At 55.4% G+C, this 12,015-nt stretch overlaps 1 protein-coding gene across 6 annotated transcripts in view; it reads right to left on the bottom strand.

Annotated features, from left to right (window-relative positions):
• Positions 1-3,241: 3,241 nt before the first annotated feature.
• The window catches only part of GREM2 (gremlin 2, DAN family BMP antagonist), a 116,588-nt gene continuing 107,814 nt past the window's right edge, over positions 3,242-12,015 (bottom strand). For all 6 annotated transcript variants that reach the window (XM_004473145.5, XM_004473146.5, XM_004473144.5 and 3 more), the window contains exon 2: positions 3,242-6,052. In XM_004473145.5, the coding sequence (XP_004473202.1) occupies positions 5,545-6,052 (508 nt within the window). In that variant the 3' untranslated portion in view covers positions 3,242-5,544. The remainder of the gene's footprint in view (positions 6,053-12,015) is intronic.

Below are 12,015 nucleotides of genomic sequence, written 5' to 3'. Positions count from 1 at the left end.
CCCTTCCTCCATTGTCTGCTCTCTGTGTTGATTCGCCGTGCGTTCTTCTGTGTAAACTGCAATGTAAACTACGATCATCACTTGGTGGCAATCTCCAAGATGTGTTCGTCAACTGTGACACACGCACCACAGTAATGAAGGATGTTGTTGATGTGGGAAAATGTGGGAGGGCGAGGGAGTGGGGCATGTGGGAATTCCCTCTATTTTTTTGTGTGACATTTATGTAATCTAAGTTTCTTAAAAAACAATAATAATAATAAAGTATATTAAAAAAACACATTTAGCAGCAGGAAACTGGCAGGGGAGGCTGGTGGAGGAGCCCAACCCCTTGGGTGCTTCAGAGCTCTGAGGGGGAAGAAGATGCTCAGGGCTTCAGAATCAAGCCTATTTCCAATGGCTTGATTTGTTGAAATAAGATGATAACAGACTCCGGGCCATTCATCACCAATTCAGGCAGAACAGGAAAGTCTGTGCCACCAGAGACCTCAAACAAGGCGGTGCTTTGCAAGACAATACTTGGCCCCCCCCCGAGGCGATCACCTCATGTCCCCTCCTGGCGGTCAAGTTGATAAACAAGGGTCAAGCACTCGCCCACCCGACTGGGATTTGCTGGGAGTGCTGAGGACCAGGGCGAGCAGAGGAGCTGCAGGGGCCAGAGGACTGCGTCCTGTGGCTGCTGGAGAGGAGGAGAGCAGAAAAGGAAACTGGAAAAGGGAGCCCTTGGCACCACGGAGCACCGTCCCATGAGTCAGGATTCCATGCCATGGCAGAGATGGTGCTAAGTCGCTGCGAGGATGACTCTTAGAGGACTACCCAGCGATGGCCACACTCAATGAAACGCAAGTGCAGAACCTGCCCGGTGGATGGCGGTGGACGGGATCAAAAGGCTCAGAGAAGTGGGCTCAAGTGGATCTACTAGGTAAAGCTAAAAAGCCTCCCAGCCAGCTCTTTTCCAAGGACAGCTCCCTCTTTCTCCAAGACCGATGGCTGCGCTGGTGAAGGGGGGCACCAGCCTTGCTGAGGAACTCAGTAGTTGGCTGTTGGCAGCGGACCAGGCAACGGGAGAAGATGCTGTTACAAAACTAAGCTCCCTGATACGCCCCCGAAATAATACGTCAAGTGGCAAGGCTTTGCTTTCAGAGGTAGTGTGGGCACCGTTGTCACAAAGGTGGGAAGACTGGCGTTCTATCACGGTTGAGAGAACATGACGTTTCTGGGCTGCCGACACGAGTTCTGTTTAACTTCTGTGCACAGAAAGCAGTGAAACCCGAGGCAAGGGCAGCGCCTCGGTGGAAAGCCACAGCCCCGCACCCATTTTCAGGCCAGATCTGGGAACTGCTGGCAGACAGAGGAGCCCGTTGGTTGTGAGTAAGGAGCCTGCCCACCAGGCTTCGTTGTCCCCCCAGACCTTCACCGGGGACCTGTGACTACTTAGGTAACCATGCTTGGGGGAGGAGGACCGCTCAGACCTTTGGAGCGTTGTTGAACCCTGGGTCTGAACGGACACTGATACCCGGAGTCCTCACCAAAGCCTGTGGGGCCTTCCCCTGAACTCCCACTGCGTAATTGGAAGGCACATCCTTGGAAGTCTGAAGAACCCTCATCTTGATTCTTTGACTCCTGAGGGAAAGAGAAATTTTATGGGGAAGGGCAAATGGAAGCCTCTTAAACTGCACCCCTAAACCACCGCAAAAATAGTATCTCAAAAGCAATGCTAGAGCCGATGAGAAGAGCCTCCAGCACACTGATCTAGTGTGTGTGTGCGTGTGTGTGTGTGTGTGTGTGTGTGTGAGACGCCCATCAGGAAGGAGACCTGGATGCAATTCACATTCCCGTGGAATGGACAACAGGATATGTTTGTGGTCTTGTCCCTGTTTTATGCAAATTCTTTCATCTTTTGTCAAACTACATCCTGAAGACACCTCAACTTTATGGACACTTTGCAAAATAACATATTGATCCACCATATCAATGACATCCTACGACAGTATGTTGGAGGGCATGGGAAGGTGCCGACACCTCACACTCCAGAGTGGACAAGGCACTTCATCAAGATTCAAGGGACTTCTGGTTCCAGACAAGGTGGAGCAGACGCACTTCTCCCTGCTCCTACCACTAGGCGTAAAACAAATACACGTGGCTCTAAAAGGTGGAGGGAAAGCAGGCCTGTGAGGGACCTCAGGACCCAAGGAATGAGGTGACAGAGAGCTCCCTGGGTTTTCTTTTTGCCTCATATATCCCAGACTGAGAACTAGAGGAGCTGGTAACTCAGGAATGCCAACAGACACAAACAACAACTACATGGCTCACCGCGGCCTAGGCTGATAGGTTGCCTGCTGTGTTTGAGAAGCAGTGGTGGGATCAGGTGAAGAGGGTGTCAAGGATTCAGAATTTAATGGGATGCGCAAAAAGGTTGAATTGCATTATTTGTGATTGGGTCTTATGCGTGCTCTCCCATGCAAACAATAATCAGGGGTGATAGATCAGTCATCCAAAATACGCCCTAGGAATACATACATTTTATGTTGCTCACTAGTCAACTTCAGAAACATGTGAATCAGAATATCTTAGTCTAAAGTGGAATATTCTCTGAGTCATTACACTAACATGAAATTATTTGTTGATGAATCGTGAGTCAAGCATGTACAATTGCATCAAGGTTTTAATTTTTTATTGGTAATTGGATTCCTTGAATGGCAGAAAAGTCAGAAAAGATGTGACATTGTGAATTTACAAAGTCCTTAAATTAGGAGGCATTGAAACCTGTGAGAAGTGAATGTGAAAGCAGGCAAATCTCAGGACACGTTCTGGCTTGCGGACAAGGGAAATGGTGTGTGGGCGCTGCACTGCTAAAGGAAAGAAGAGGCTTGCGATGGATTTCCATCTGTAGCGGTCTCTCTAGGTCCTCATTCAGCATTTCTTTGCTTCAGAGAGCATAATGAGAAGAGGGTGGGAACTAGGTCGTTAGCTGGTGGAGGACGTGTAAGAGCTTGGAAATGCCAAAGACCAGTGCCGGGCCCTCAGGGTTGAGAGCCAGCCTCTCCACCTCTACTCCAGGATGCCCAATTCTGATTCTCTTTGACAATGCCAAGGCCCCAAGAAGGCAGTACAATATGGGCTGGGAGTTGAACTCACCGTGGTGGGGTCAAACCACTCTGAGTGAATGCACAGTGTTCCTTCAGTGCCCACTGAAACACGTTCCAGATTCCACTTTTATGGCACATCATACCAGGATCACACGTAATCCTAGAGTAGCTTTATTTGTTCTATAACTTAATAGTACACCTATAAAATAATTACATATACTTAAAGCTTTTCTTCATTTATAAACAAAAAAGAAAACACAATTAAATACAATTTGAGCCATTATAAGGTAAACTTTGTACATACGATAACCCCCCAGAAGGAGCGCCACACTGCAGCATACAATATTGCTTTCGTTGCTACACCCACCATTGGGCAAAAGAGAGTGTGTTCATGTTTGTGTTCTGTGAGTTCATAGCTGAATCCTTCCCCTGCCCAGGTGGATCCTGCAGCTAATAAAGCCGCAGGGGGTGGCCAGGGCGCCCCCCGCTCTCGTCCCACTGCGCTCCACTGACTCCCCCGCGAGCGGGTGGGACCCCTTCCTCCCAGCGCCGCTGCTGCGCGCTGCCCCCGAGCCTGCCTGGAGGTTTCCCACCAAGTGAAAACATCGGTGCTGACCTCGGACGCCCCCTCACTTTCCCCCTCCATCCCCTGTGCCAGCCCTCAAGGACTTCCATCTGCACCTGTGTCCTGACCCGGAGCTGTCTCCACCCATTTCGAAGGCCAAGCTCCCACCCTCCCGGGACGCAGCACGTTCTTCTCGGGTCTCAGGTGCTGCCGCAGAGCGAAAGGCACGAAACCTGCAGGGCAGGGGCAGCAGGCGGCCCACCGTTCCCCACCCCCCGGCCCCTTGCTCTCCGGGTAAATGTCCTAGAGCCACTCTCAGTGCCCAGTGTCACGAGCCCCGGCGCTGGCAGCACCTGTGGAAGGGCTTTTTCACCTACCAGCGAACTGGGCCTTTCTGAGACACCTTGAAGACTATGTGCTTGGAAATGACCAGAGAAAGGTTTTCAGAGAAGGCTGGTTCCCGCCGGGGGCATCCCATTCACATTTATAGATTCCCGAAACATTCTTTTGCAGGGAAGCCCTCCTGAGGGCAATTTAGCCAAGTGATCCAAAGAAAGTATTAATTGTGCAGGAGAGTAAATACAGGTCAACTTTATATCAGGGAACCACAACATGGAGACACCAACAATTCATTATTAAAACCTAACACGTGCTCATCCTTGGAAAGCCCAGTCTCAGAAAAAGAAGCTAGGTGTCGGCTGAAAGGCAGCTCCACTGGATTACTCATCATATATTTTATCCTGTGCTTCCTTTCTGTACCACAAAGTGACCCGGCTCTGTATATATCTATATTTTAAAAATATTTTTGTACTTTTAACAGGAACCATTTTTTTTTGGCTTAGTGTCACGGCAGTGAAAGTAATATACCTTTGTCACTCTGCATGTGTATATTAAACATAGGAGCTTTGCGCTTCAGGTTAAATACTTCCCAAGGGGTCCCGCTCCCTGCGTCCCTCCAGCCCAAGCCACTTCCCAGCCAGGCCAAAGGGCCACTATGCCCAGCTCTCCGCTCAGGGCGGGAGGAGGCGCGTGGCAGTGAAGTGCTGGCCAGGAAACGGTGCTGAGTCAAACCTGCCTGGCAGACCCTCCCCGGCGCTGGGTCCCCCGCCAACAGTGCTGCAAAGCCAGAGTGAAATCGCGTGCGACAATACAGGCTGAGGTCTAGAACACTCTCCGCACCGGGTCACTTACAGAGCCAGCGTTACTACAGGGGCCTTCCTGTGTGATACTACCGCGATCGCAGCAATGCCAGCGTGTGCACCAGGGTCCACCTTGAGTACAAGGCGGGGGACGGGGTGGGGGGGGGGAGTGAGGAAGAAGGGGCGCTGGCGGCTGGGGGTGGCCCCAGGGAGGCCCACGTCCAGATGCCGGCGGCTCGGTCTGTCCTCTCCGTGTCAGCCTTGGTGGGACGCCCGCCTGTCCCCGTGTGTCTCCTTCAGGATGGCCAAACGGGCGGCCGTCAGAGCGCAGGAATAGGTGCTCCCGGGGCCGGCAGGCGAGGTCTGGGGTCCCCTCGGCCGAGTGACAACACGTCCTGCACTTCACGGGGTGGCAGGCGATGCTGGAGTGTCGGGCAAGGCCAGCGGAACCCCGGCTTTTCCGCACGGTGGACGCTTGGCTGCTGGCGAGACGATGCACCACCTGCCAGGGCCCCTCGACGCCCAGGTGCTGGGTGCTGGGTGCTGGGTGCTGGGTGCTGGGTGGTGCTGGGTGCTGGATCTCCGCCCCGAGCTCCGGGCCTGCTCACGGCCTGGCTCCGGAGGTGGAGGGGGGTCGGGGCTCCGGGGGTCTCCGAGCGCCCCCCGGTCCCCGTCGGGGGCCAGGCGGGCCCCGCAGGTGCGCGCGTGAGCAGGGCTGCGGAGGCTGCGGGGGCTGCGGGGCCGCGCGGGGCGCTCACTGCTTGTCCGAGGCGCTCAGGCTCACGGACATGCAGCGGCACTGCTTCACCTTCTGGATCTTTTTGAGCCGGAAGGGCGGGTCGAGGCCGGGGCACTCGAGCTCCACGAGGACCGAGGTGACGCGCTGCGGCTTGCAGAAGGCGCACGACTGGAAGGACTCCTCGTCCTTGCGCACGTGCCGCGGGATGTAGAAGGAGTTGCACTGGCCGTAGCAGAAGCGGTTGAGCACCGTGCGGCTGCGGCAGCCCTCCTCGCCCACCGTCTGCCGCAGCGGCTGCGTCTTGCACCAGTCACTCTTGAGGTACTTTCGCTCGGTGACCACCAGCGCCTCCTGGCTGGAGGCCAGCACCTCCTTCATCTGGTGCTGCCATCTCACGGAGTTGTTGCCGTTGCCGTCCTTGTAGGGGGACGGGATGGCGCCCGCCGGCCGGTTCTTGCGCGCCTCGGCCACCTTCACCAGCACGGCCACCAGGCACAGGGACAGCGAAAGCTTCCAGAACATCCTGCAAAGAGAAGAGAGTCAGTGGCGTGGCGCAGACAGGGCGGGAGAGCACGGCGGCCTGCGCCTGCCTGCCTTAGGGTTCAGTGCCAGGAGCAGGTCCGGCGGGCAGGTGGGGGCAGGCAGGGGCAGGTGGGGGCAGGCGGGCAGGTGGGGACAGGTGGGGCAGGCTGGGGCAGGTGGGGACAGGTGGGGACAGGTGTGGGCAGGTGGGAGCAGATGGGGCAGATGGGGGCAGGTGGGGAGAGGCGGGGGACAGGCTGGGACAGGCAGGGGGCGGGGGGGTAGATGGAGACAGGCGGGGGGTAGGCGGGGGCAGGTGGGGGTGCAGGAGGACAGGAGGACAGATGGGGACAGGCGGGGGTGGGTGGGAGACAGGCAGGGGCAGGTGGGGGCAGGGAGCAGCAGGCTGGGGCATGAGAAATTTCTTAATTGATGACTAAGAAGCGGTCTCCACTAGGAGGATCTCATCTGTGACTCACATTAGTTATCTGTATATCTTTGTGCCGATCAATTAAATGTTACTCGTATGCAGTAATGAAGAGGGCAGGCACATGGCTGTTCCTCATCTCCAGCCACTCTAACGCTAATGCCCCTTTACCAGCCTGCTGAGCCCCCTTGCCTCGCCCGTGCGTTTATTCATCTTCCTGACCACACCCCTGCCTAGTGGCTAACCTAGTAGCCCGGTGGTGGCCGCACCTAGCCAGGCACGCACCTCCCCGTGGTCCGGCTGAGAGCTGCCTCAGGCAGCCCGGCCCTTTTCATGCAGAATAGTCTGAAACTGATGGTGGCCAGTGTCTGAGGGAAAGCCACCACAAAGGCAAGCACCGGAGGCCACTGCGCTGCTCTGCCTGCAGGGACCCTGCGATAGGGAGCCCCGCCCACCCCCATTCTCCCCCTGCCCCCAGGCCCGTGGAGCCCACAAAGCCCCCCTTCCTGCGGCCCTGCAGGTTGACTACCTGTGTGTGTGCCTCATCACCCAAAGGGCTTCCTCAAACATCCAAACCCAATAAATGGCCCAGCCTTCAGGGTGGGGCGCCCTGACTGCTGGCAGCCAGCAGGGAAGCCTGCGCTCCGGTCTTGGCTTGCCAACGTGCATCCCGAGTGGCTGGCACCAGTGGGCAGGCTGCATGGCTTGCAGCTGCTCTGGGGCTGTCACCCTTTGAGCCTGCCATTGCCTAGGGTACCTGCCCTGATTGTGTCTGTCTTAAAGGCCTGGGGACCTGCACAGAGGCAGGCTCGCACCCCAGGGACCATTTGATTTGGCCACCTGCCTTAGGGCAACGGGAGACAGTGGGTCCCTGTGGCTTCTCTGAAAAGGAGCGCAGGCATGGGTGAGACCAGTGCAAATTTGGTATAAACTGAGTCTGGTCCTGAGAAGAAAGGGGCCCACCTAAACCAGGACCTAAACCCAGGTCTACGTGCAACAGGCTGCCCCGGGGTGGGGCCGTACGTGGCTGCTGGCTTCCTGCTGTCAGTTTCTGTCCCCGGACCTCATGGACTAGAGGGGACAATCCTTGCTGCAGACCTTAGCCCACCTGAGGTCAGTGGGACCCCCTGGAGAAAGGGGGCAGCAGTGAGAGAGGCAGAGAGACCACCCCCCAAATGTCTCCAACAATGTCCTACAAGGTCAGATGAACTGGGATGGAGAAGATCTGGGAACCAAAATCAGAAATCTTACCAGACTAGCTCAAACCATTCTTAAAGGACTTGTGTGGCAGGAGGGAGAACTGGCGGTTGGCTGGTTGCCAAGGAGTCCACATTATTAGTGCCCGCCTCCCCGCATTGAGAGACTATGAGCAGGATTGCCGAAGAGTCCAGATCTAACTCTGGGATTCTCCCCACCTCCATCTAAATTTACCCACGGCCACCAGGGCCACCAAATTTACAAGGGACCTCCTGTGGGAAGAGGGAGTGGTACAGTGGGTTTATCTTTTTTTGGGGGGGAGAGTATATCTTTTTGATGCCCATCACAATGAAGATGTTGTTCACGGGGACAAGGAGAAGGGGGCAGATGAACTCGGGTGTCTTTAATATGGGGTCCGAAAGGCCACTCCCATCCCCAACGAAAAATGGACAAGATAAAAGCCAAGTGGCTGCTGTCATTAGTGACTCAGAGACCCTCCACGACCGACTTAAAAAAATTAGAAAACAAATGAGAATTAAAGATATGTCTCACTGCTTCCACAAAGACCTTAACAAAAGGTCTTTGAAAAACTGCTTAATCCTGGCACGATAGAGCGCTGACCTCTGAGAAGAGGGCTTCCGAGTGGCCCTAGCCACACCCACACATCCTTTACAGAAAGAGGCCAGGCAGTGGAACGCATTAAGTACAGGGCCACCAAGCTCTGGCAAATTCCTGGATGTCGTCGGGTCCCACAAGAGCAGCCAGGTCCACCGCCCTCCAGCACGAGCCACCTCAGACACTGACATGCCCGACACCTGCGAGACCCGGAGGTAAAGCAACCTGCATCTCACACTCAGTACAGCCCGTCTACAGAAGCACATGTACACCTGCTACTTTCCACGGGGAGAGCCCAAGAATGTGACTGAAAACCAGTGCGACAGGCCAAGTTCCATGGCATGCCCCCTGTACCACTGAGAATGGGTTTTAACTTAGAGGGAGTCTTGCCTACCTCCAAATAAGTCTCTTGGAGTTCTTGGACTAAGCATGGCAAATCCTGGCAGCTTATTGGGCTCTTAAAAATGGAGGTGCTTACGAGCCCACAATCTGTCAGCCTGCACACAGATCCCATAAGGCCAGGGGTGAGAGATACTCCCCGGCAGGCGCTCAGCAGGGCCACCGAAGCCTCCCTGGTAGAAGGGAAATGATTCCGACAGGAGAGGGCTGGCTCTGACAAAAGGGTCTTTCCAAATTAGGGGAGGATATGGCTTCCCCCAGGTTCGGTCCCTGGCCCACAGATATTGAGATGCTAGTGATGGCGCCCCCATCGTCCCCTCCTCTAGCCAAGTGCAGAGCCCATTGGAACCAACTGTCTGACATGAAAAGAGTCAGTATATCTCACCAATGGCAACATTATCTTGGTACACAATGCAGCTCACTGGAGGCCCAAGGCATGCCACCCTGCCTCAAACACCCCACTTACCCAAGATGGCCCATTTGGGGTCTGCATGACCCGCAGAACTGGAAGTGGTCCAGTTAGCCCTCCAGCTTGCTCTGAGCCACCAATTTCTCAATCTCCAACTCTTCATTAGTTATTGGGTAGTGGCCAAAGGGCTGGCAGGGGCTCAGGCCGATGGAAACAAAACAATGTCCTCATACAAGAAAGGCCCTTGTGGGTGGCTTCCCATTTGGAAACAGCTCATGGCCCCACCAATTTCCACACACACTCAACTCCCGACCCTGGAATCACTGTTTAGTAACACCACGGATGAGCGACCTAAACTTCATCCATGGACGGCGTATATGCAGGTCCCTCTGAGTCAGCCCCCGAGGCTGTCCCTACCAACCGGCAGTCAGGGCCCACAGCACCTCCAGCCCCCGAGCTCCTTGTCCTGGTGGATGCCTCCAGGCCCATCACTGACCAAAAGAGTTACTAAGGCTGTGACTTGTGCAACAAAATCAAACATTGGCATCCCAGGGAAGGGGTTTCATTCCAGAGCGTGGGGACAAACCCTTCTCCCATCGCCATATAAATTCTATGGGACCAATTCCCATCATCGCGGAGGCCACCAGAAAGTAGAGATGATTGTTCCCAGACAAAACAGTGCAATGGTTTGGGTCACCTGCAGACGTGGCAGCCAGTCATGTCAAAACATGACCTCCTCCTGCCCTGCCATGGTTGCCCCTTACCCTCCAGGCTCACCACCCAGGCTGGTAAGGGCTGGACATGGAGCAAGCCCTGGGAGAAGCAGCACCGAGGCCAGCTGTCATGGTACAAGCAGCGGCCCAGAAGCTGGTGCTCGCCAACTGGCACAATGTCAGCGTCGACCCTGGCTTTGTGTTGTGGTATTTCTGCTGACAGCCTGGGTCATGGGGTTACTTACAGACCCTCAAGGCCTTGCCATGCAGGCCCAGGAATGCTCACACGTATTCAGCTAATCTTAAAACTGTGCCCAAGGATAGCACAGAAGAGACTGTTGGCTGACACGGCTCGACCACCTGCTCCCAGCATGCCACTGAGTATGGCTGCTGACCCCAAACTATTCCCACTCTGTGCCAGATGGAGGCACTGGCACCCATGTGAAATGATTCTTGACCCAGGCATAACCTAGTAAGAGCCTCATACAGCACCTGTGGCCTCCTGGGGCTCATCGTCCCACCCCAGCCTCACAGACATGCCCTTCAAAGACAAGAGCTTAGGCTGCAAACCAAGCCTGCAGAAAGTTCCAGTTGGCATGCTAGTGTGGATAAAACACCTTCTTCCCATGGGCACCCTGGATGACCCCTAAAAGTCATGGAGCTCTGTGATGACAAATATTTTACAAAACCTACAGTGATATGACTAGGGCTGCTCAGTGATATTTGAAATGTCCTGTACTTTAACGACTGCTATTGGGGAGAGACACCGCCCCGGACTGGGCCCCAGTGATCGTCACCACCTCTCAGACAACGGGGGTCCCAACCCACAAGTCCGCCGTTGAAGCTGATCCTGACGTCCCTCCACCCGCGACGTGGCTGCGGAGAGGACTTCACTGCTGGCCGCGTCCACGGGAGTCAGAGCGCAGGACTCAGCGCTGCCTGCAGCCCGGGACTCAGACACGGAATTCTAGCCCCCGAGGTGGCCAGCGGCCGGCCAGCGGGCCCACGCACCGGCCAACGCCTGTGGCGCTGCAAGCCACCCTCTCCACTGTCAACCCGTCTGCCGGCCGGAGAGGGGGCGCCCGTGCTGGGACCAGCCCAGCCTGCTGCATGCGCAGCGCCGGCTCAGGGCAAGTCCAGGCTAATCTGTCAAAGCTGCACTGACAGCTGCCCCTTATTACTAACGTCTCCAACACCTCTGTTAAAACGTGTCGTTGCTCCCAAACCCTCGCTATCTTCAAGCCAGCGCAGGACGCCTCCTCACAGCTACGGCCGCTACCTGGCGCGGCTGGCTCCGCCAGGCCTTCCAGCTACTAGTTACGGGACTAGATCTGCTTAGGATTGTGGTGTCCTTATTCAGGCTGATCACTGAAACCACAATGAACTGCTTAAGAATGTCTCTAAGTGTCTTGACTTCTCAGCCAATGCATCTTAAAAAATGGTGCCAAGGCACCAAGGGGTGGAGGGTAATGGCACAAAAGAATTTATATTTGGTGCCTGGTTACTTCTGCCTAGTCCTAAGTCCCCCTTTTACATCAGCACCATAGCTAGCTCTGCCCTGGACAAAACCAAAGCTAGCAAGGCACGCAGCTCCTAGGTTTGGACGGTGAGAGCTGCCCTTAGCTTCTCTGCTAGCCCCACCCCTTCTTCTTTCCATGTCCCTTAGTTTGAGACCTGCCGATCCCCAGCCTGGGCCACCATAATGGCCAGAGCCGGGTCCCACAGGTGCTCCTCTTCCCAGCCCCTCCACCGACCCTCCCGGAACCTGGGGTGGGGAAGCCTGGCCACCCTCTCCCCCCACCCCCCACCCCCAGCCCTCTGGTCTACCAAAGCTGCCCTGCCATGTATTCCTGGCTGGTGGACTTCCTGTGCCTCATCACCCCAAGCACTTCCATAGAACATCCACAACAAAATTCCCACTTGGAACCACTGTCTTAGTCTAAGTCTAGGCTGCGAGGGGCTTCTGCCTGTCACCTAGCGGTGATTCCTCTACTCCCCAAGTAGTTGTTGAGGCTTTATTCTGCAGCAAGCGCTGTGATGGCCTTTGCAAATACAGTATGTCCCTCAGAGACCGAGTTCTTCATGTCAAATGAGCCCTGACAAGAGCTGCCTCTGCCACCTCGCCTCCCTTGCCTCCGTACCTACCATCTCCTCTTGGCTCACTCTGCCCCAGTCACACTGACCCCCGTTCTGTTTCTGGAATG

The sequence above is a fragment of the Dasypus novemcinctus genome, chromosome 13 (assembly GCF_030445035.2).
Source record: "Dasypus novemcinctus isolate mDasNov1 chromosome 13, mDasNov1.1.hap2, whole genome shotgun sequence".
Taxonomy (NCBI): Eukaryota; Metazoa; Chordata; class Mammalia; order Cingulata; family Dasypodidae; genus Dasypus; species Dasypus novemcinctus.
Note: the sequence above shows the minus strand (reverse complement) of the source record. Positions and strands in the feature narration are given on the sequence as shown.